Source organism: Anomaloglossus baeobatrachus, chromosome 3 (assembly GCF_048569485.1).
Source record: "Anomaloglossus baeobatrachus isolate aAnoBae1 chromosome 3, aAnoBae1.hap1, whole genome shotgun sequence".
In the NCBI taxonomy this organism is placed as follows: domain Eukaryota; kingdom Metazoa; phylum Chordata; class Amphibia; order Anura; family Aromobatidae; genus Anomaloglossus; species Anomaloglossus baeobatrachus.
Window position 1 is genome coordinate 312,505,758 of NC_134355.1, and position 23,797 is coordinate 312,529,554.

Sequence of the window (23,797 nt, forward strand, 5' to 3'; positions counted from 1 at the left end):
TCTCGAACCCCGAACGCTGACTATCTGCCACCCCGTCAGTCCGTTCCATCTCTGATCCCTGTGGTGACCCGTCCTCTCGCTCCATCGGTTCCGGACTCCGCCTGACAACACCTCGGCTTCCGAACCTGAGCTCCGTCACCCGGACTATCATCAGTGACTCCGTGGTCCCAGGGACTTCTCCATTCTACTCTTGTGCACGGTCTGTCCTGCTACCCGTAGTGCTCCAGCTACCGGACCCCTTACCTTCATCAAGGAGTTCGGCCCAGTGGATCCACCTCCTGGGTCTGCCCGTCCACCTGGCTCTAACAAAATGTTAGTGACCGGGCAAATGGTCGTCGACCATTGAGGATACCTGGACCTTTTCTTCCTTTTCCCCTGGATCTCCTGATGATCTGTTGTGGGCAGGGAAACGCGTTGAAGCCGTGCATATTTGCACCGAAAATTAAGGAAAGTGTACTTTTGTAGCAGTATGTATTTACTATCATTATGCACAATTTGCTAAATCCTGCTTTTGACTTGGGGACTTCAGCATGCGTTGTTCCCTTTTTTCTATATCTTTGGTCTGTTCAGTCACATTAGCCCACAAGGGCTTTGTGTATAAGGTTGTGCACTGGTTTGTTTATTATAACATTGACCTTAGTTCTTTATAGGGCACTCGGTTGGAGAGAATTGTTTGGGGTTTTTTTTCCTCCTCCCTTGTGCCCACTGTGGATTTCAGGTTTCTTTGTACTATATTATACCTGATATAGGGCTAAACCAGGGCACAGTAGGGTGAGTAGATGAGGAATGGGGGCCCAAGGCTAATTTAGGGTGTCATACCCTCCACTGAAAGGTAGGAGCGAGCCCTAGGGTATCAATAGGGCTATTTTTATTCACAGCCCCAATCAAGGGTCTGTGTTTGCATATATATAACTATTTTTCTGCTTCTACTGCTACCCGCTGTCTATTATATCCGTGGCCCTGTTTGTAGTCCCTGTGTATTATTACCCTTTGATTAATTTTTGTTTCCTATGGTGTTTTGTTCACCTGGGTGGTTTTAATTTAATAATAAATAAAATTTAGATTTTAAGGGATTTTATTGAATTTTCCTGTTAACCCTAATTACGTAATCCCACACACATTGTACTTGTCAAAACTGTGTTACAGATGTAGCAGATTGAGAATAAAGGAGGGAGGGGTTTGGTGGAGTTTTGAGTCCGTGTGGAAAGGTGCCGACTTAAAGGCCACTGCAATGCATGATGGAACTTGTAATAATAAAACACAGGAGTCAGGAGAGAGAAAGTTGTCCATTAACCCCATAAGAGCTGCATTCAGCAATGAGAAAGTGCTGGTAGAGCAATATAAAAGGTAATATTGCTAAAATAACATAATGGATGTAACGAGAGGCACATTATAGCAAGGTTTAGGAAATTAAAAAAGTTATGGTACATGGTTATGGTAGAGAGGACAACCTTTCTAAATCAGTAAAAAGAGTTTCTACATAAAGTTATGATTAAAAGTGTTGAAATAGTATTGTGTTGAAAAAAAAGCTACTTGATTGCTCAACTACCCTCTTTAATATGGCAGTAAAAATCTAAGAGCACTGTTCAAGTTTGGTCAAACCTCCTTGGCCCTTGGCTGCCACCAGTTGAATATATGCCATAGTTGTGAATGTCCAAACTTTAACACATTTTCTTATTTACATAGGTTTGAAATTCTAGCAATATAGTTAAGCACAGTCATCAGTGGGGCATCAACTTAAAATGCCCATTGAAGGTTTAAGGCCTCTCACCGTAAACTGGTGACAGTGGAATCAAGGGTTGAATTAAAATATATATATATATATATATATATATATATATGTATATAATAAAATATAATATAATATAATTTATATATATATAATTATAATATTGGAAGTGTTTTTTTAATACAAGCTTTGTGATTATTTGTGACTAATATTTTTTCTCTACATGACAGGATGGCCTGCACTTTAGTACTTTGCTCACTCAGAAGAATAAAAACATAAAGATAAGGATAAGAAGATTGGTTTCAGGCATGAGCCTGAGGAACACGCTGCTGGTGTGAGAAAAAGAGTTAAAGACATGCAATAGTACTCTAATATGGACTGTTTTGTCTGTACAGTTGGGTTAGTGAGTTCCTCTTGAACATATGAGGATTATCTAGGAAGAGTCTAATGTTTTAGCTTTGGTGGAGATTTGGTGGAGAATTTTAAAAAATTCTGGACTGATTAATTTCTTTATACAACATTTCTTATAGAGAACTTTAACCCCAGTTCCCCCATGAAAGGAAGAGTTGGAGATAATGTTACACAGAGGCCAGGCATGCAACACATAGTATGGACGACTCCGTGGTGACTTCAAGGGGTTTTTGTTTGGCGAGAACAGGGAGATGGAGAAAGGATGGGTAGGCAACAGACAATTCAAAGCAAATGAAATTAAATGACAGCTGGCATGTTTCACAGTTCCACTTGACTGATCAAATATGTTCAAAGACTGAAGATTATTTCAAATAAACTCACTTAGCAGTAATTCATCTATGGTCCTTCCATCAGGGGAGCATCAGAATCGACCAACTAGGGTCACACTTTGCAATAAATAAGAAAACATACAATATACACAGAAGTATGTTATCAATTTGGGGACGTTTAAGACCAATGTGTTAAAATATAAAATATCAAAATGATAAAACAATAAAACAGTCATCATTATTATATAGACAATTTATGGTTATACTCACAGTTTTTGTATTATAGGTTATATAGGTCAAAAACCATCATTAATCAGCAGCATGCATACTGCCAGTGCAGCTGCACTGGAGCCCAGAGGTGAAGGGGGAGCCCTTGGAAGGGTGGCCTATAATGAGAGCAATCTAGCCTGTCGGTCAAAACCCCATGCTTGGTAGGGCCCATGGTAAGATTGCCCTCAACATGACAGGTGTGTTGGGCAGCGGGTATTCCTGCAGCTCCGCTGCCTACAGTAGACAATGACAGCGGAGCCACAGGAAACCGTCCTCAGCTTCCTGCCCTGCACTTTATTAATGACACAGGTGTGTGTTGTGTAATGACGTCACCACACTATCTGCACCATTAAAAAAGTACCTAAGTAAGAAGAGGAAAGAATCAATGCTGCAGTCGGAAAGTCAGGAGAGATGATTGATTTTGATTTTTAATGCACAATGGAGATGACATTGGGGGCATATTGGAGCAAGGCTATGTGCCCATGTTGCGTTCTGTCCCTGCAGAAATTTCTGCAGCGATTTGAACAGCACACGTGCGCTTCAAATCGCTGCAGAAAAAGTGCGCACTGAAAAGCCGATTTCATGCACTCTGCATGCAGCCCATCCCATAGACAGAGCGGGGGCTGCATGCAAAGCGCATGAAAGAAGTGACATGCTGCGTTTTAATACGCCACGTGGGCATCGGTTAGGCACAATCTCCATAGATTGTGCAGGGGACGCAGGACGCATGCAGTTACGCTGCGGTGCAGATCGCAGCGTAACTGCATGTAAAATACGCTATGTGGGCACATAGCCTAAGAGAGAAACAGCAGTTTGTAATGAAATGGTGGATGAAAGCGGATGCTATCATGGACTTATAATGAATAGGGGTGTGGAGGACATTACATAGGGATTTATAACACAGCACAACAATGATTTTGCTACTGAGGGTAAAACATGTGTTCTTTACTAATTTGAACATGCTGATTCCAAATATGAACTCAGAATTTGCACAGCACGTCCAGATTTTGAGTTATACTTAGAAAAGGCCATACGCCTATTCAGGCATTGTTGAAGGCATTGCACATGCGGTTGGAATGAAAGAGACCTATGCTTCTATGCAGATCATTCTGAAATTGATTAAATATTCAGAACATCAATGGAACATTTGTGCTGACCTCAAGGTTGTTGCACTAGTCCTTGGTTTGCAGTTAGGTTACACTAAGCATATGTGCTTTCTGTGCCTATGGAACAGTCGAGATGACAACAACCATTATAAAATTAAACGGCGGCCCAATAGAGATGAACATAAGATTGGTAAGCACAATGTTCAACACGAATCACTTGTCGATCCACTTAAAGTTTATCTTCCACCTCTTCACATTAAACTAGGACTAATGAAAAATTTTGTAGTAGCAATGGATCGTCAAGGGAATGGATTTAAGTATCTGAAGGAAAAGTTTAGTGCATTGAAAACTGAGGCCAAACTCAAAGCAGGAATCTTTATTGGTCCTGAAATCCACCAACTAATCCATGATGAAATCTTCAAGAAAGAACTCACCCCACTTGAACTAACTGCATGGGATGCATTTATAGTAGTAGTTCAAAACTTCCTTGGAAACGAAAGAGCAGAAAACTATGCTGAACTAATAGACAATATGCTTCAAGCATACGAAATGCATGGTGCCCGAATGTCATTGAAAATGCATTTCCTACATTCACATCTTGACTTCTTTCCTCCAAATATGGGTAATGTCAGTGACGAACATGGTGAGAGATTCCACCAGGACATTTCTACTATGGAAAAAAGATACCCAGGTCGCTTTAACCCCAACATGATGGGCGATTACTGCTGGTTTTTGCAACGGGCCACTAGGACCACTCACAAGCGCAAAAGCAAGTGCCTGAAGCACTTTTAAAAGTACTCTGCTGAGTTCAAGGCGATTTCTTAAGCTACTATAAGTGATTTTTAAGTTTTTTGGTTTATTTACCTATACTTCTTTTTCAATAAAAATGATAATACATGTTGTGAAACTGTGGGACATAACGATTCTGTATCTTTATTAATTGCTTATTTTAATTTTCACAAAAATTGGAATAACTTAATATCCTGACGTGCTACAAAAAAACTAACTTCAGATTTGGATTCAGCGCATTCGATTTAGTATAGCGCACATGGTTTTTGCCAAGTAGCAGACAAAAAGTGTTTATTTGTTGTGCTGTGTATAATTAATTGATAGTGGGGGAGTATGCAAAGGCCCTTACAGCATCTCCCCCTCTCTCCAATTCATTATAAGGCCCTGATAGTATTGTCTATGACTCCGAATTCATTTTGATGCTGTCAGGGACATTTAATGATTTAGGGGGTGGGCTAGGATACTATCAGTGACTTATAATGAATTGGGAGGGGAACAAGTAAGCTGAATTCATTATGATGCTATCAGGAACTTGTAATATGTTGGAGAGTGGGGGAAGAGAGGATTAGGGGCATATGATGTTGTGCAATGAATTGGAATAGGAGTAGATGTGATCAGGGACTGTAATGAATTGTGGGTTGGAAAGGATGCTAAGTCCTTGATAGTGTGCTCCCTTACCCTGATTTCATTATAAATTCCTGATAGGATCCTCCTTCAACCCTACACAATTCATTATAAGGCACTGATAGTGTACTCTCTTACCCCCAGATTCATTATGATCCTATCATGGAATTATAGTAATTTTTTGGAGGGGATTGTATGCCAATACTTTGCAGTGTTTAAAAATAAATTTGGTGGTGTGGTCCATATTTGTATTCAGGGATACCATGTGGGGAATTTTTTAATCAGAAGGTAAATGTTTATGTGGCACCCAGGGGGCAGAGGGGGTGATACCCTTTACCTGTCGCTGGGCCGGTGAGGGTCAGGGGATGTTAAGGGTGGCCCTGCCTGGTTTCGTGCCCTAAGGTGTCCACAATAAAGGGGGGGGTTTAAGAGGTGGATGCTTGTCGTGACGCCACCTGCTATACGCGGCTAGGGAATTAGCCGCCGCTGCTGTCACCATCCTCCAGGGCAGATGGTAATAGCAGCCGGGATGGTGTCACTCCCCATAGGTGGAGCGGGCCCCGGGGATGATGACGAGGGGAATAGTGGTAGTGGTGGTGGCCGTTGGTGCCGAGGCACCGGTAATAACAGTCTGAGTCGGCCTCTGCGGTTCCAGGTTTCTTTACTCACAGTTCTTTAAGTAACCCAGTTGCTGCCGCAGTAGCACTGTTCACTGATGTGATGGGCCCCATCGACCTCGGATAAGTTGGAAGAAGCCACCGGTGTTTGGAAAAAGGTTCTTTGTAAGAGTTGCCCCTCCAGCAGTAAGGAACCTGGGCTGAGCGTTCCGCTCCAAGCCTAGGCCCTGTGAAAGAAAAGGATGAAGAGAAGATTGTGGTGTCGTGTTGCCAGAACTTATGTCCTGGGAAGACTGACTGAAGATTGTGAGCTGCTCCTACTTCTACCCAAGTGGAACCCGCCCCCCAGGTGGTTGTCCTAGTGACCAAGAAATTCCCATGCTTTGTGATGGCTAACCCCCTGCCTACCCTAGTCTAGCTTCCCAGTGTGAAAGCTCCTAAGCTGTATGTAAAGTGTGAATGTGGCACACCAGTGATTAACCTTCTCCTTACCCGAGGCGAATACCGCACCTTAACTGAAGTGCAATACTCTGTGGCGAATGGAGCCGCAGGGGCACCACATTTATATATGGCATATGTTAGGGCCAGGTGGACGGGCAGACCCAGGAGGTGGATCCACTGGGCCGAACTCCTTGATGATGGTAAGGGGTCCGGTAGCTGGAGCACTACAGGTAGCAGAACAGTCCGTGTACAAGAGGAGAATGCAGAAGTCCCTGGGACCACGGAGTCACTGATGGTAGTCCGGGTGACGGAGCTCAGGTTCGGAGGCCAAGATGTTGTCAGGCGGAGTCCGGAACCGATGGAGCGAGCAGACGGGTCACCGCAGGGATCAGAGATGGAACGGACTGTCAGGATGGCAGATAGGCAGCGTTCGAGGTTCGGGATTCGGCAGGACCGGATGGCGAAGCAGGATCGGCTCTAGAAGAGAGAGAGGTAAGTATCTCACAGGAACACAAGGAGACCTGACTCCTAGCTTGGGAAACACGAAGAACAGGCCCCGCCCACTTGGACACTTAACCCCTTTATACCCTGTACCTGTGTGCCCAATTTCCTGTTAGTGGACGCTGGCCCTTTAAGAAAGGGTCAATGACCGCACGCCCTAATGCGCATGCGCGAGGCCCGGGTGCCAGAAGCCAGGGCAGGGAGCGGTGAGGAGGAAGCAGCAGAGCCGGGCTGGGGCTGAGAAGCCGACGGGCGCCGGGAGCGGGGACCAGGACGCCTGGGAACCGCAAGCAATGGAGGCTGGAGACCGGGGAGCGGCGGAGACCGGACAGAAGAACCGGGGAGCGACGCAGGGAAGCCGGGGAGCGTGGCAGGTGAGCCGGGGAACAGAGCAGGGGACCCGGGGAGCGTGACAGTACCCCCCCCACGCCCCCCTCCCCGCAACCGGGACAGGAAGGCACGGATCAAAGGAGTACCCACATTCTCCCGGGGTTCCCAGGACCTATCCTCAGGACCATACCCTGCCCAGTCCACCAGGAAGAACTGTTGGCCCCATACAGTTTTCATGGCCACGATATCCCTTACCGCATAGATGTCGTCATCAGCAATAGGAGGGGGAGCCGAGCTGGCAGCAGCGGAGAAGGGACCAAGGACAACCGGCTTGAGCAGGGAGACGTGGAAGGAGTTGGGTATCTTCATCGTGGCCGGGAGCTGCAGCTTGTAGGAGACCTCATTGATCTTGCCGAGGACTTTAAACGGCCCGATGTAGCGAGGTCCCAGCTTGTAGGATGGTAGCTTCAATCGGACGTACTTGGAAGCAAGCCAGACGAGATCTCCTGGAGAGAAACACGGAGGGTCCAGACGCCTCTTGTCTGCGTGTCTTTTCATCCGCAGGGAAGCACGTCCAAGGGACGCCTTGACAGAGTCCCAAATCGTTGCAAAGTCACGGGCTACAGCATCAGCAGCAGGGACATCCGAGGAAGAGGATACAGGCAATGGGACGGAAGGCTGAAGTCCGTAAACGACATGGAAGGGAGAGCTGGAGGAGGACTCACTGACGTGGTGGTTATGGGAGAATTCAGCCCAAGGAAGAAGCGTGGACCAGTCGTCATGATGGGCGTTGACGTAGTGACGTAAGAAGGAGGTCAAGATCTGATTGACCCGTTCCACTTGGCCGTTCGACTGAGGATGGTAGGCTGAAGAAAAGTCCAGAGTCACTCCCATGTTTGCAGAGAGCCCTCCAGAAGCGGGAGGTGAACTGAGTTCCTCTGTCAGACACAATGTGTGATGGAAAGCCATGCAAGCGGAAGATGTGTTGTACATAGGCGTCAGCGAGTTCCTGGGCAGAGGGCAGTCCAGCCATAGGGACGAAATTAGCCATTTTAGAGAACCGATCCACCACGACCCATATGACTGTGTGTCCGGAGGACAATGGCAAGTCCGTAATAAAGTCCATCGCAATGTGTTGCCACGGTACTGAGGGTATAGGCAGAGGCAGAAGACGGCCATATGGCAGGTGTTTGGGCGTCTTATTCCTGGCACAAGAGGAGCAGGCTGAGACAAAAGAAGCGACGTCCGTGCGAAGGGATGGCCAACAGTAATGACGTACAATCGTATTCCATGTTCTCTTCTGACCAGCATGACCGGCTATTTTCGAGGCATGGCCCCAGTGTAACACTTTTTGCCTGTCAGTCTCAGAGACATAGGTCTTCCCGGGCGGTATTTGGGCCAGAGTGACAGGAGTCACCGGAATGATCTTACTAGGACAGATGATGGGCTGGGATGTCTCCTCCTCCTGCTCCATGGGCATGAAAGACCTGGACAAGGCATCTGCGCGTACATTCTTGTCCGCGGGTCGGAAATGGAGCTGGAAATCAAATCTGGCAAAGAACAAGGACCACCTGGCTTGCCGTGGGTTCAGTCGCTGAGCAGACCGCAGGTATTCCAGGTTCTTGTGGTCCGTGTAAATAATAACGGGGTACACTGCTCCTTCCAGAAGGTAGCGCCATTCCTCCAGAGCCAGTTTGACTGCCAATAGTTCTCGGTCACCGATGGTGTAGTTGCGTTCAGGCGCTGAGAAGCTCTTGGAGAAGAAACCGCAAGTCACCATCTTCCCGGAGGAGGACTTCTGCATGAGCACTGCTCCAGCTCCCGAGGAGGAGGCATCCACCTCCAAGGTGAACTGTCGGTTTAACTCCGGACGGTGGAGCACAGGAGAGGAGGCAAATGCCCGCTTCAGAGAGCCGAATGCGGCGTTGGCCGCAGGTGACCAGTCCTTTGGATTAGCCCCCTTCTTGGTCAAGGCGGAGAGAGAAGCAGTCAGAGCAGAGAAGTGAGGGATGAACTGGCGGTAATAGTTGGCGAATCCCAGAAAGCGTTGGATTGCCTTCAGTCCAGAAGGAGGGGGCCAGTTGAGAATGGAAGAGACCTTCTTCGGATCCATCTGCAGTCCGGTATCGGAGATGATGTAACCCAGGAAGGGAAGAGAAGACTGCTCGATGACACACTTCTCGTACTTGGCGTACAGACGATTCTCCTTCAGTCGTCGTAGTACCAGCTGCACGTTCTCTCTGTGGGTCTGGAGGTCCGGAGAAAAGACCAGGATGTCATCGAGATACACCACCACACAGATGTAAAGAAGGTCCCGGAACACGTCGTTCACCAATTCCTGAAAGACTGCTGGTGCGTTACACAGGCCGAAGGGCATCACACAGTATTCATAGTGCCCATCGCGAGTATTGAACGCGGTCTTCCATTCGTCCCCCGAGCGGATGCGGACCAGGTTGTAGGCACCCCGAAGATCCAACTTGGTGAACACACGAGCTCCTCTAAGCCGATCAAACAATTCGGGGATGAGCGGCAGAGGGTACTTGTTTTTCACGGTGATTTGGTTTAATCCCCGGTAGTCTATGCACGGACGTAGGTCACCTTCTTTCTTCTTAACGAAGAAGAAGCCTGCTCCAGCAGGAGAGGAGTATCTCCGAATGAATCCCCTTGCCAGGCTCTCTGTGATGTAAGTAGACATGGCCCTTGTTTCGGCTGGAGACAGCGGATATATCCGTCCTCGAGGTGGTGTAGTTCCCGGGAGCAGGTCGATGGCACAATCGTAAGGACGATGTGGCGGAAGTACCTCTGATTCCTTTTTGTCGAAGACATCCGCGAAGGACCAATAGGCCGAGGACAGTCCCGGTAGGGACTCTGGAACCGGAGGTCGTCGGATGGGTTGTATGGTCTTCAGACACTTCTCGTGGCAAGAGGAGCCCCATCAGGTGATTTCACCAGTACCCCAGCTAACTGATGGTTCGTGTGTCCGTAACCAGGGAAGTCCCAGCAGGATTTGATGGGACATGTGTGGAAGGACGTAGAGAGTGATGTTCTCGGTGTGCAGGGCACCGATACGCAGTTCGACCGGCCTGGTGATCCACGAGATGGTGTCAGAGAGGGGTCTCCCATCCACAGAGGCAATCACGAGGGGTTTGTCGAGTGGAGTAACAGGCACCTGGTACTTGTCCACCGTGGCCTGCTGGATGAAATTGCCTGCTGCCCCAGAATCGAGGTACGCCTCAGCCGTGAACCGCGTCTCTCCCGTTGTCACTTGCACAGTCCAGGTAACCGGGTCTGAGAGAGTCCCAGCACCTAGGGTGGCCTCTCCTACCAACCCTAGGCTTTGGAGTTTCCCGGCCTTTCTGGACAGGAGCGTAGCAGGTGTGTGCCCTCTCCGCAGTAGAAGCAGAGGCCCTTGGCGAGCCGCTCTGCTCGGCGTTGTTCAGACTGCCGCACACGGTCGATCTGCATGGGCTCGTGGACGGAGACACCAGATGCCGTTGACTGAAGTACGGCGGGCTTCTGCGGAGGAGAGGAATGCCGTACCGGACGTCTCTCACGGGACACCTCTTTGGATCGCTCCTGAAAGCGAATGTCCACTCGAGTCGCTAGGGTAATCAGGGCATCCAGGGTGGACGGTACGTCACGACCAGCCAGCTCATCTTTAATTCGACCCGAGAGTCCTTCCCAGAAGGCGGTGGTTAGAGCCTCATTGTTCCACCCGAGTTCCGAAGCCAAGGTGCGAAAACGTATGGCGTATTGACCCACCGTCAGAGTCCCCTGACGTAACCGGAGAAGAGATGAGGCAGACGCGGAGGCGCGGCCGGGCTCGTCAAAGGTGCCACGAAATGCCTGCAGGAACTCCTGGATGTTCGTGGTCACAGGATCCTCCTTTTCCCACAAGGGGTTCATCCACGCCAGTGCCTCACCCTCTAGATGGGACATGATGAACGCGACCTTGGCTTGGTCGGAGGCAAACAAATGCGGCAGCTGCGTGAAATGGAGGGAGCATTGGTTTATGAATCCCCTGCAGGTCTTGGGATCTTCGGCGTACCGGGGTGGTGAGGCCAAACGAAGTCTGGAAGCATCCGAAGAGGCTGCCACGGGGGCTGGAGCCGTGGATTGTCTAGTGGAAGCCCGAGATGCTGAAGATGTAACCAACGCCTGTAGCGTGTTCAGGCGGGCGTCCACAGAAGACATGAATTGCAGCATGCGGGTCTGAGTCTCACGCTGGCGTGTGAGTTCCTCCTGCAGGGCTGCTAGTGCTTCAGCGGGATCCATGGCCTGTTCTTACTGTTAGGGCCAGGTGGACGGGCAGACCCAGGAGGTGGATCCACTGGGCCGAACTCCTTGATGATGGTAAGGGGTCCGGTAGCTGGAGCACTACAGGTAGCAGAACAGTCCGTGTACAAGAGGAGAATGCAGAAGTCCCTGGGACCACGGAGTCACTGATGGTAGTCCGGGTGACGGAGCTCAGGTTCGGAGGCCAAGAGGTTGTCAGGCGGAGTCCGGAACCGATGGAGCGAGCAGACGGGTCACCGCAGGGATCAGAGATGGAACGGACTGTCAGGATGGCAGATAGGCAGCGTTCGAGGTTCGGGATTCGGCAGGACCGGATGGCGAAGCAGGATCGGCTCTAGAAGAGAGAGAGGTGAGTATCTCACAGGAACACAAGGAGACCTAACTCCTAGCTTGGGAAACACGAAGAACAGGCCCCGCTCACTTGGACACTTAACCCCTTTATACCCTGTACCTGTGTGCCCAATTTCCTGTTAGTGGACGCTGGCCCTTTAAGAAAGGGTCAATGACCGCGCGCGCGCCCTAATGCGCATGCGCGAGGCCCGGGTGCCAGAAGCCAGGGCAGGGAGCGGTGAGGAGGAAGCAGCAGAGCCGGGCTGGGGCTGAGAAGCCGACGGGCGCCGGGAGCGGGGACCAGGACGCCTGGGAACCGCAAGCAATGGAGGCTGGAGACCGGACAGAAGAACCGGGGAGCGACGCAGGGAAGCCGGGGAGCGTGGCAGGTGAGCCGGGGAACAGAGCAGGGGACCCGGGGAGCGTGACAGTATATCTATATAAGGCATCTGTGTGCTGTAGAAGAAAAAATGATAGCAGCACAAAAAAATTTCACACGGATACAGGAAATTAGCCTTAATATGTATATCACAGTCACTTATTATTTATATGAAGAAAAACAAAAAGCCAGCACTAAATGTGCACTTCAGCACTAAAAATTCCAAACTGTACTTATAAAAATTTTGAGATTTTTGGCAAAAAATTGCAATTTCTTGAGCTGCCTCGCCACGTCACGGCAAATCTCATTTGAGGCAGTCCTACACTAAAATATTTTTATAAAATGTGCCATACGGCCTCACATATGAATAGTAGAACTGCTCTTAGCAGCACTCACCTGGTCTATTTCAATCCCGTACCCATGACTGAGTCATGGCTGTGGGCGGGACAGGTCCAAGCAAATGCTGCATGAAGTAAATAGTCTGTGGACAAGGCCTGATGACAATTTAGTGCTGGCTTTTTGTTTTTCTTCATTGAATTGGTCGGTGGCTGACCCCCACCATGCTATGCACCCCAATATAGGATGTATTCCATCTGTCTAGATTTTGGCAGTTGGTGACTGTTCACATTGTCATCAGGCCTTGTCCACAGGCTATTTACTTCATGCAGCATTTGCTTGGCCCTGTCCCACCCACAACTATGACTCAGTCATGGGTACGGGATTGAAATAGACCAGGTGAGTGCTGCTAAGAGCAGTTCTACTATTCATATGTGAGGCCGTATGGCACATTTTATAAAAATATTTTAGTGTAGGACTGCCTCAAATGAGATTTGCCGTGACGTGGCGAGGCAGCTCAAGAAATTGCAATTTTTTGCCAAAAATCTCAAAATTTTTTATAATAAGTACAGTTTGGAATTTTTAGTGCTGAAGTGCACATTTAGTGCTGGCTTTTTGTTTTTCTTCACTTATTATTTATAGTGCCATTCCTTAGTATATAGTATACTTTCTTGTTATGTATACGTAGCACCGTCCTTATTATTATAGTTTCCTCTCTTATTATGTATAATACCATGCCTTATTACATAGCATTCTCTCTAGTTATGAATGGTTTTGTTCCTTATTATCTAGCCTCACATATTGTTATGCACTTCGCTGTCCCTTACTTAGTATATTCTCTTGTTAGTGTTATTATTGATAGAGCCTTCTCTTTTTTACATATGCTCTTCTCTTGTTAGATGCAAAATTATATAATTGCTAATGCAGCTGCATCTGACCAGAAGACAATCCATCAGTCTTATTCATTAGCAAAGAAACATTCCCATATTCCATCATAAGTCATTTTATTGTATATCTAATAAGATAAGACACTATGAAGTCAAGGTGCTATAAATGTAAAAAAATAACAGGATAATCTAATATGAAAACAACCTCCACTCAAAAATATTTGTATTGCAAAGTGTGCACAGTACCAACATTCCAAGCTGTACTATTGAAAAGATGAGATTTTTGGCAAAAAATTGCAATTTTTCGAGCCACCCCGCCAACGTCACGGCAAATCTCCTGGGGCAGTCCTAACACTAAAATATTTTTATTTAAAGTGTGCCATGTGGCCTCACATATGCAAAATTAGGACTGCACAGCATCTTTTCAATAGTACAGCTTGGAATGTTGGTACTGTGCACACTTTGCAATACAAATATTTTTGAGTGGAGGTTGTTTTTATGCTGTTTTTTCTTGTTATATAGGGTCCCAGTTGGTTCTCATCTTGCAGTGCACCTCATGTTTATTTTTCCATCTGTCCTGATTTTTGGCGGTTGGTGGCTGTTCACACTTGCCATCCAACCCCGTCCACTGGCTATTTATTCTAAGCAGCATGTGCTCGGGCCTGTCCCGCCCACAACCATGAATCAGTCATGGAGACGGTGACTGAAAAGCACAAGGTACGTGCTGTGCAGTCCTAATTTTGCATATGTGAGGCCACATGGCACACTTTAAATAAAAATATTTTAGTGTTAGGACTGCCCCAGGAGATTTGCCGTGACGTTGGCGGGGTGGCTCGAAAAATTGCAATTTTTTGCCAAAAATCTCATCTTTTCAATAGTACAGCTTGGAATGTTGGTACTGCGCACACTTTGCAATACAAATATTTTTGAGTGGAGGTTGTTTTTATGCTGTTTTTTCTTGTTATATAGGGTCCCAGTTGGTTCTCATCTTGCAGTGCACCTCATGTTTATTTTTCCATCTGTCCTGATTTTTGGCAGTTGGTGGCTGTTCACACTTGCCATCCAACCCCGTCCACTGGCTATTTATTCTAAGCAGCATGTGCTCGGGCCTGTCCCGCCCACAACCATAAATCAGTCATGGAGACGGTGACTGAAAAGCACAAGGTACGTGCTGTGCAGTCCTAATTTTGCATATGTGAGGCCACATGGCACACTTTAAATAAAAATATTTTAGTGTTAGGACTGCCCCAGGAGATTTGCCGTGACGTTGGCGGGGTGGCTCGAAAAATTGCAATTTTTTGCCAAAAATCTCATCTTTTCAATAGTACAGCTTGGAATGTTGGTACTGTGCACACTTTGCAATACAAATATTTTTGAGTGGAGGTTGTTTTTATGCTGTTTTTTCTTGTTATATAGGGTCCCAGTTGGTTCTCATCTTGCAGTGCACCTCATGTTTATTTTTCCATCTGTCCTGATTTTTGGCGGTTGGTGGCTGTTCACACTTGCCATCCAACCCCGTCCACTGGCTATTTATTCTAAGCAGCATGTGCTCGGGCCTGTCCCGCCCACAACCATGAATCAGTCATGGAGACGGTGACTGAAAAGCACAAGGTACGTGCTGTGCAGTCCTAATTTTGCATATGTGAGGCCACATGGCACACTTTAAATAAAAATATTTTAGTGTTAGGACTGCCCCAGGAGATTTGCCGTGACGTTGGCGGGGTGGCTCGAAAAATTGCAATTTTTTGCCAAAAATCTCATCTTTTCAATAGTACAGCTTGGAATGTTGGTACTGTGCACACTTTGCAATACAAATATTTTTGAGTGGAGGTTGTTTTTATGCTGTTTTTTCTTGTTATATAGGGTCCCAGTTGGTTCTCATCTTGCAGTGCACCTCATGTTTATTTTTCCATCTGTCCTGATTTTTGGCGGTTGGTGGCTGTTCACACTTGCCATCCAACCCCGTCCACTGGCTATTTATTCTAAGCAGCATGTGCTCGGGCCTGTCCCGCCCACAACCATGAATCAGTCATGGAGACGGTGACTGAAAAGCACAAGGTACGTGCTGTGCAGTCCTAATTTTGCATATGTGAGGCCACATGGCACACTTTAAATAAAAATATTTTAGTGTTAGGACTGCCCCAGGAGATTTGCCGTGACGTTGGCGGGGTGGCTCGAAAAATTGCAATTTTTTGCCAAAAATCTCATCTTTTCAATAGTACAGCTTGGAATGTTGGTACTGTGCACACTTTGCAATACAAATATTTTTGAGTGGAGGTTGTTTTTATGCTGTTTTTTCTTGTTATATAGGGTCCCAGTTGGTTCTCATCTTGCAGTGCACCTCATGTTTATTTTTCCATCTGTCCTGATTTTTGGCGGTTGGTGGCTGTTCACACTTGCCATCCAACCCCGTCCACTGGCTATTTATTCTAAGCAGCATGTGCTCGGGCCTGTCCCGCCCACAACCATGAATCAGTCATGGAGACGGTGACTGAAAAGCACAAGGTACGTGCTGTGCAGTCCTAATTTTGCATATGTGAGGCCACATGGCACACTTTAAATAAAAATATTTTAGTGTTAGGACTGCCCCAGGAGATTTGCCGTGACGTTGGCGGGGTGGCTCGAAAAATTGCAATTTTTTGCCAAAAATCTCATCTTTTCAATAGTACAGCTTGGAATGTTGGTACTGCGCACACTTTGCAATACAAATATTTTTGAGTGGAGGTTGTTTTTATGCTGTTTTTTCTTGTTATATAGGGTCCTAATCTAATATGAAGTCCAAATTAAAATACTGTGTGTCAGGCTGCCAGCAGGGGGAGCTGGAGTCCTGCAGGGGAAGACACTACACGAAGCTGAATGAGCATGGAGGGGAACTCCCAGTGTGTGCTAATGCAGTGTCTGCCAGCATCAGCTGGACAGCTGAAGCTGTGGAGCATGCGGGGGATGGTCAGACGGGTCATACACAGTACGGGCAGCAGGAAGACCGGAGGAACTAGCAGAGGAGGAGTCGAGATCAGGCCAAGGTCAGTACCAGAGGAAACAACCGAGTGGGTAGGTAGGAGAGGGGGGAACAAGCGGGGCTATTGTGGGAAGGAAGGAGGTGGGACAGAGGCATGGCAGAACGACTAGGGGACAGAACACAGACAGAGGCATAGGGCACAGAGAGGGAATGGATCAGGATCACACTTACAGGGACCAGCACTCACAGGCAAAGCAGTGCTAAGCTTATAGCCGGTGCTTTTTCACCAGAGATGACAGTATTTAAAGCATCCAAGCTCCGGAAGTGAGGCCCGGGAGAAGGCTCCACTCCCTAGCCATGTGGACAGGGAGGGGAAACCGTGACACTGTGGAAAAAGAAAGCGCAATAGGGTCTTACCTGGTAGAGAAATTAAATCCCGCAAAGGTTAAGAAACACTCACCTGGTCAGGTTGTGAGAATCATGTAATGGTGGTATAAGCTGCAGCCCCGAGGTGTAGACCATATAATACAGTATCGGGTATATGCCGAGATAATACGCCAATGCAATGTTAATATAATATTCCTTTATTGTTGTACAGGACGACGCATTTCAGAGACATCCGTCTCTTTCATCACGACATAAAAGGAACAGTATCAGTACTGTTTATTTTATGTCCTGATGAAGGAAAGAGAAGTCTCTGAAACGCGTCAACCTGTACAACAATAAAGGAATATTATATTAACATCGTGTTAGAGTATTAGCGTGGCATATACCCGATTTCTTCTTCTACTATATTATACCTTAATCCAATATGTAAGGCTAGGAGAGGAGCTATATATAATAAGAGAAAATACTGTGTAATAATAAGATGACGCTCTACATAGCAAGAGAAGGCACTATGTAATACAAAATAATGCTATATATAGTAGGAGAGGAAACTGTTATTTATAAAACAACAGGAGAAAAGCTTTCCCTTAAGACCACGTCTTAGCCTCATGTAGTCAGATCAGATCCCATACTTTGCACTGATGAGGAGCATTCACCCCGAAACACCATGTCTGCAAACTGAGGCGTTCATCTGGCATAAATCCTAAGTCATATAACTGTTAAGCTTGTTAAAGGGTCAATTTTGACTTTTACAATTGTTACTTCCAATAAGGGAGGAAGTAGACAAACACTTAAGAGACAATTTATAACACACACACAGAATTTAATTTGTAGCTTTGTTGCTATTAAAGGAAACTGGCCCAGACAAACATCTTGCACAAGGGCCCTTAGCTGTGGTGGCTCTGTCCTTATTGTGAGTCTTTATTTTTACTTGTCACATAGTTTCCAAGTATTTATTAGTTCTTGACCTATTTTACAATTACAAAGAGCTTACAAATGAGTATTTTATACATTAAAAATGTTGTACACGCCAAGTTACTTTGTATGAAAAAATCATACACCAGTGATTCCATTAAATATTTCCCAAGTATAATAGGAATGGTTCATCCTATTTTTTATGTAACAAATAAAGCTGCTAAAGGATGCCTTAATTACTGCGGAGGCATCAAAGAATCATCAATAACTTTTTTGAAAGTGTTTCCCTACACTGATATTTAGCATTACAGCACAAAAGTCCATCAGTGAACTCCATTAATGTGACAGAGGCAATTTTGTACCTGCTCTATGATATTGCTAAACACAGACAATCCCCTAAATATTATTTTTTTTAATTTAATGATTGAGTTTTGTCAGAAAAAAAACCTCTTTAAAGAGAATGTGGCAGCAAAAAAAAATGAAAATAAACGTTATTTACGTGCACCCACAGTAAAAAACTTCCACTGAAATACTATTTTAAACATGTGCAGTAGTCGAATTGTTAGTATGGCTGTAGGGACAAAATAAAGTTATATTCTCCTTGCCGCTGTTCACTTTCAATTACTGCAGCTGCAAGAGGGCTGCGAACAGTCATTGCTCATAGTAAGCACACTGTAAACAGTTTTTCTGCTTCTTCAATAACATCCTGCCCTGTACTTGTTTCATGTCAATCAAGGTGCAAGGGGAGTGATTGCAGCAAGCTCACAATGTACTGAGCCCTGATATTTCCCAGCCCTGATTCTGCCCCTATGCCTAAAAGCGAGCAGCTGCAGGGAGAATTTAACCTAATTTTCTCCCTGCTTATCTTACCTGATTTTGGATATGTAATCATAAACACGTCATCCTCTCTTATTTCAAAATCCTGTAGTGAGTTTATAAACTCTGGTTTCATAAGCTCCTTAAAAAAGCAAAACCCTTCATATCGGTAAAGATTTGAGTCACGTGAAACTGATGCAATTGTGTCCATGGTTGATTGGTGCTAACTGCAATGAAAAGGTAAATTTAAGTAAATTACTGTATAGAAATATTATCATTAATAATAAACTAATAGTATTTCTAGTAAGTTGTCATATTTTATAGTCATTATTTTAATAGTTATTAATCACAAAAAATTATTTGAGATTTCAAAAAGTACCAATAATCTTTATTAAATACAATAAAATAATTTTTACATAAAAGGGCAGCAGAATAAGTACAGAAGGTACAAATGGGCTTAATACAAAATTAAGCAAGATGCTCAAAAAGGCAAAAAAAAAGGAAATTCCGTATCAATACATAATTGCAACACATGGCTCATTTTTCAAATTTTTTACAGAAATATGATCATGCACCTAGATCATAAAACATTTTCTTGAGAGTAGTATCCTATCAATATATCTTAGTGCCAACAGGAGAATAATGGAGATATCCAAAAATTATATAGTGCAATTATGTGCTGCAAAACAAACTATGAATTATTTCCCCTAACAAAATATGTGAGTATTCAATAATAAAAAAAAATCATGAAACAAAGTATAATAATGAAAGCTGTTGAGATAAGGGCTTGGGATTCTTTTAAAGAAGGAGTGAAGAAATTTCTAGGTAACTAAATAGATCCAAAATATAAGTCCATTGTGGAGAATATGTTGAAATGCTCCAAATCCTTGGGTTGTCTGATGAATATGAAGTTACATTTTTATATTTCATTTTGGACAACTTTCCTGAAAACCTTGGTGCTGTTGGCGAAGAACAAGGAGAAAGATTATATTAGGATATCAATGAGATGGCACTATGATGACAAGGTAGATGGAACGTGAACATGATGGGGGACTACTGGTGTCACGTTAGGTAACAAGCGAATGGCAAAAGGGAAGGGAAACCCTGTGTCTAGGGAAAGGAAAGATGGTGACCCCTATCCAAACCTACAGCCGGTCTTTGGGGTCCCTCACCACCCTAGATAGGTTCCACACCTATGTGCCAAGCCGGATACCTGTCCCTAGGTATCCATAGTGCTGGGCCCTAAATAGGGAACGAATAGGATGAGCTCTTCGTCAACCCCACAAAACACTATAGACGACACAAGGAGTACACACAGGGGAAAATGCATGAACTACTTATCCACAGATGACTTCAGTAGAAGTTCAGCAAAGTATTTAGTAACGATACCACAGGGGAGTATAAGCCACCTGCTTGCAACCAAAGCTTAAACGAACTGAAAAATATCAACACCAGTCCAAGAATACTGATGATCAGCAGGTGGGTGGAAGGCATGCTTCTGCTGTGTCCAAAAGGGGAGAGGTGAATCAAGCAAGAAAACTACCTATAGCAATGAATACTGATAGCAAGAACAATGGAAAGTCAGGGAGCATTCTGCACAGGCAAATGCTGTGACTTTCTATGGCCAGAAACCACATGATTGTCTCTCACCCGTGACACACCCATGACAATAGATGGTTGCTTTACAGAGAAGATCTGCAGGACTTCTAGAAGAGAAAATATATTAAGAGAAGCTTTGGAAAGAAAATAAAAATGCAAAAGAACTAATTTCCAATAATGTTGCAGAATGAATGTTCAAAAAATGAATATACACATCAGAGCTGCTACAGTTAGGTCCAGAAATATTTGGACAATAACACAAATCTTGGCATTTTACCTGTTTACCAAAACATTTACAATATGCAGTTATGTATTTATCAATATGTGTGTTTTAAGTGCATATTTTCAGCTCTAATTTGAGGATATTCACATCCTAATTCATGTAAGGGTTTAGGAATTACAGCTCTTTAATATGTAGCTGACACTTTTTCAAGGGACCAAAAGTAATTGGATAATCATCTCAAAAGCTTTTTAATGGGCTGCATAGGTTATTCCCTCATTAATATATCATCAATTAAACAGTAAAAAAAAGGTCTGGAGCTGATTCCAGGTGTGACATAGAATCTGCAACTGGAAACTGTTGTTGTGAATCGACAACATGCGGTCAGAGGAGCTCTCAATGGAGGAAAAACAGACCATTATTGAACTGAAAAAAAAAGAAAAAAATCCATCAGAGAGATAGCAGAAATGTTAGGGCTGACCAAATCAAGAGTTTGGTATATTCTGAAAAAAATGGGCATACTAGAGCATGGGAACTCAAAGAGGCCTGGATTTTCAAGGAACATAATAGTAGTGGATGTTGACAAAAGTCTTTTCTCAGTGAAAGATAAGCCATTCATAACATGCACCCAAGTGAAGAACACTCTCCAGGAAGTGGGTGTTTCCATATCAACTGTATTTATCTGTATATAATATTGTGTACATTTTTGGTTACAATAAAGATTTTTCTTGTTCATCTTGTTTGTACATAATTACCACTGTGTTTTGTGCAATATCCATATGTGATGGTTAAAATAGAAGTGTTTTTTTTTTAAATCAGGGTGTAAAAATATATAAGAATAAGTTACTAGATTTGAAACAATTTACGGAAAACCAAAGTATAAATACATGTGTTTTTTAGCCATCATTGCACTGTTATATTTATTAATGAAACATAGTCAGATCATAATAACCCATAAAGATTCTACATTTTCCTTAAGGAGTTATTATCATTTGAATGTTTTCCCTTGTCCCTGATATAGTGGAAAACTTCACAAACACTAGGAGTAAGGGGCATTTTGCACACTACGACATCGCAAGGCGATGCTGCGATGCCGTGCGTGATAGTCCCCGCCCCCGTCGCAGCTGCGATATCATGGTGATAGCTGGCGTAGCGAACATTATCGCTACGCCAGCTTCACATGCACTCACCTGCCCTGCAACGTCGCTCTGGCCGGCGACCCGCCTCCTTATTAAGGGGGCGGGTCGTGCGGCATCATAGCGACGTCACACGGCAGGCGTCCAATTGAAGCGGAGGGGCGGAGATGAGCGGGACGTAATCATCCCGCCCACCTCCTTCCTTCCGCATAGCTGGCGTGAGCCGCAGGACGCAGGTAGGAGATGTTCCTTGCTCCTGAGGCTTCACACACAGCGATGTGTGCTGCCGCTGGAACGAGGAACAACATCGTAACATCGGTCATTTCCAACTTCATGGAAATGACCGACGCTACACCGGTGATATGATTACGACGCTTTTGCGCTCATTAATCGTATCAAAAAGGCTTTACACACTACGATATCGCCTGCGACGCCGGATGTGCGTCACTTTCAATTTGACCCCACTGACATCGCACCTGCGATGTCATAGTGTGCAAAGTGTCCCTAAGGCTGGTTTCACACATCCAATGTTTTGCCCTCAGGCACAATCTGGTTTGTGCCTGATGCAACGGATCCGTCGCAGATTGTGTAAAAACTGATGCGACAGATCCAGCAAAAAACGAATCGTTTTTTTTTTTTTGTTTTGTTTTTTTTTTGTTTTTTTTTCATGAGAGAGAGAGATCCCATCATCACCGCACATACCCAGGCACTACCGCCTCCATCATCACCACACACACGCAGGCACTACCACACCGATCATCACCGCACACACCCCAGCACTACCGCCCCCATCATCACCGCACACACCCAGGCACTAGCGCCCCTATCATCACTGCACACATGCAGGCACTACCACCCCATCATCATCGTAAACACACAGGCACTACCACCCCCATCATCACTGCACACACCCAGGAACTACCGCCCCCATCATTACCGCACACACTCCGGCACTACCGCCCCCATCATCACCGCACACACCCAGGCACTACCGCACACATCATCACCGCACACACCGGCACTGCCTCAGTGACGTCATCACTGACAGCACGACTCACTTCAGTTGCTGCATGGAGCTCACAGGAGTGGCGGTGTTCTACTGCCGCTCCTGTCAGCTTCCGATGTAGCAGAGCTAAAAGCATTGTGGGACCTCATGTGGATTACATCGGACCTGGAGGGGTATTTGGAGGTTAATAAAGTGATGAAAGAGGGTGTTTTTGTCATATTTCAAATAAAGGGTTTTTTGGATGTGTGTTTATTTTCTTTAACTTACAGGTTAATCATGGGGGGTGTCTCATAGACACCTGATATGATTAACTTAGGACTTATTGGTAGCAATGGGCTGCCATTAGCTCCTTATTACCCCAATTGCTACTGCAATTCGGGATGAGCCGGGTAGAGTCCCGGGACTGTCGCACCTAATGGATGCCGCAATTCCGGGTGGCTGCTGGTTGATATTTTTAGGCTGGGGGGTTCCCCATAACGTGGGGCTCCCCATCCTGGGAATACCAGCCTTCAGCCATGTGGCTTTACCTTGGCTGGTATCAAAATTGGGGGGGACCGCGCCGTTTTTCTTTTTAACTATTTCTTTATTTATTTTACTGGAAGATATAGACCCGTCCAATGGCGGCTGTGATTTGTTGCAGTGAGACAGCTGTGACTCAGTGTGGGGGCGTGTCTCACTGCAACCAATCATAAGCGATGGTGGGCGGGGGAAGCAGGGAATACGAGATGGAATAATGAGTGGCCAGCATTTTCAAAAGCTGGAGAAACCGCCAGATCAGTGTGACAGCTGTGCAGCACCACGCCAGTGATCGGTAAGTATGAAGGAGGGAGAGACCGACTGACCGACAGACAAAGAGAGAGAGAGAGCAACCGACATAGACAGAGAGAGACCGATTGACTGAGAAATAGACCGACCGACAGAGAGAGACCGACAGAGAGAGAGACTCTGGGTATGCCCAGAAACAAAAACCGGGTCCATCGTTGGATTCCATAAAATGCCGAATTACTCCAGATCCACCGTCCATAGGCTTCCATTATAAAACACGCCGTATGGCGTCGGAGACAAAAAGCATTCCATTCAACATTCCATCCGGCTGCTGGACAAGCAAATTTGGCCGGATGGAACGCAAGGCCATCCGGCACAATCCAACGCTAATAGAAGTCTATGGGGGAAAATACGGATCCGGCGGCAACAGATGCCGGATCCGTTTTTTCATGTTTTTGCCACATTGTGCCTGATGGCAAAACACTGATGTGTGAAAGCAGCCTAAAGACCGCTTTACACGCTACGACATCGCTAGCAATTGCTAGCGATGTCGAGCGCGATAGCACCCGCCCCCGTCATTGTAACGATATGCGGTGATCAATGCCGTAGCAAACATTAT

At 45.7% G+C, this 23,797-nt stretch overlaps 1 protein-coding gene across 2 annotated transcripts in view; it reads right to left on the minus strand.

Moving 5' to 3' along the window:
* Positions 1-23,797, minus strand: part of LOC142295221 (amine sulfotransferase-like) — a 119,397-nt gene that overhangs the window by 73,854 nt on the left and 21,746 nt on the right. Inside the window, exon 2 of one of the 2 annotated variants that reach the window (XM_075338309.1) lies at positions 18,507-18,679. In XM_075338309.1, the coding sequence (XP_075194424.1) occupies positions 18,507-18,663 (157 nt within the window). In that variant the 5' untranslated portion in view covers positions 18,664-18,679. The remainder of the gene's footprint in view (positions 1-18,506; positions 18,680-23,797) is intronic. The other variant, XM_075338311.1, reaches the window with a different exon arrangement.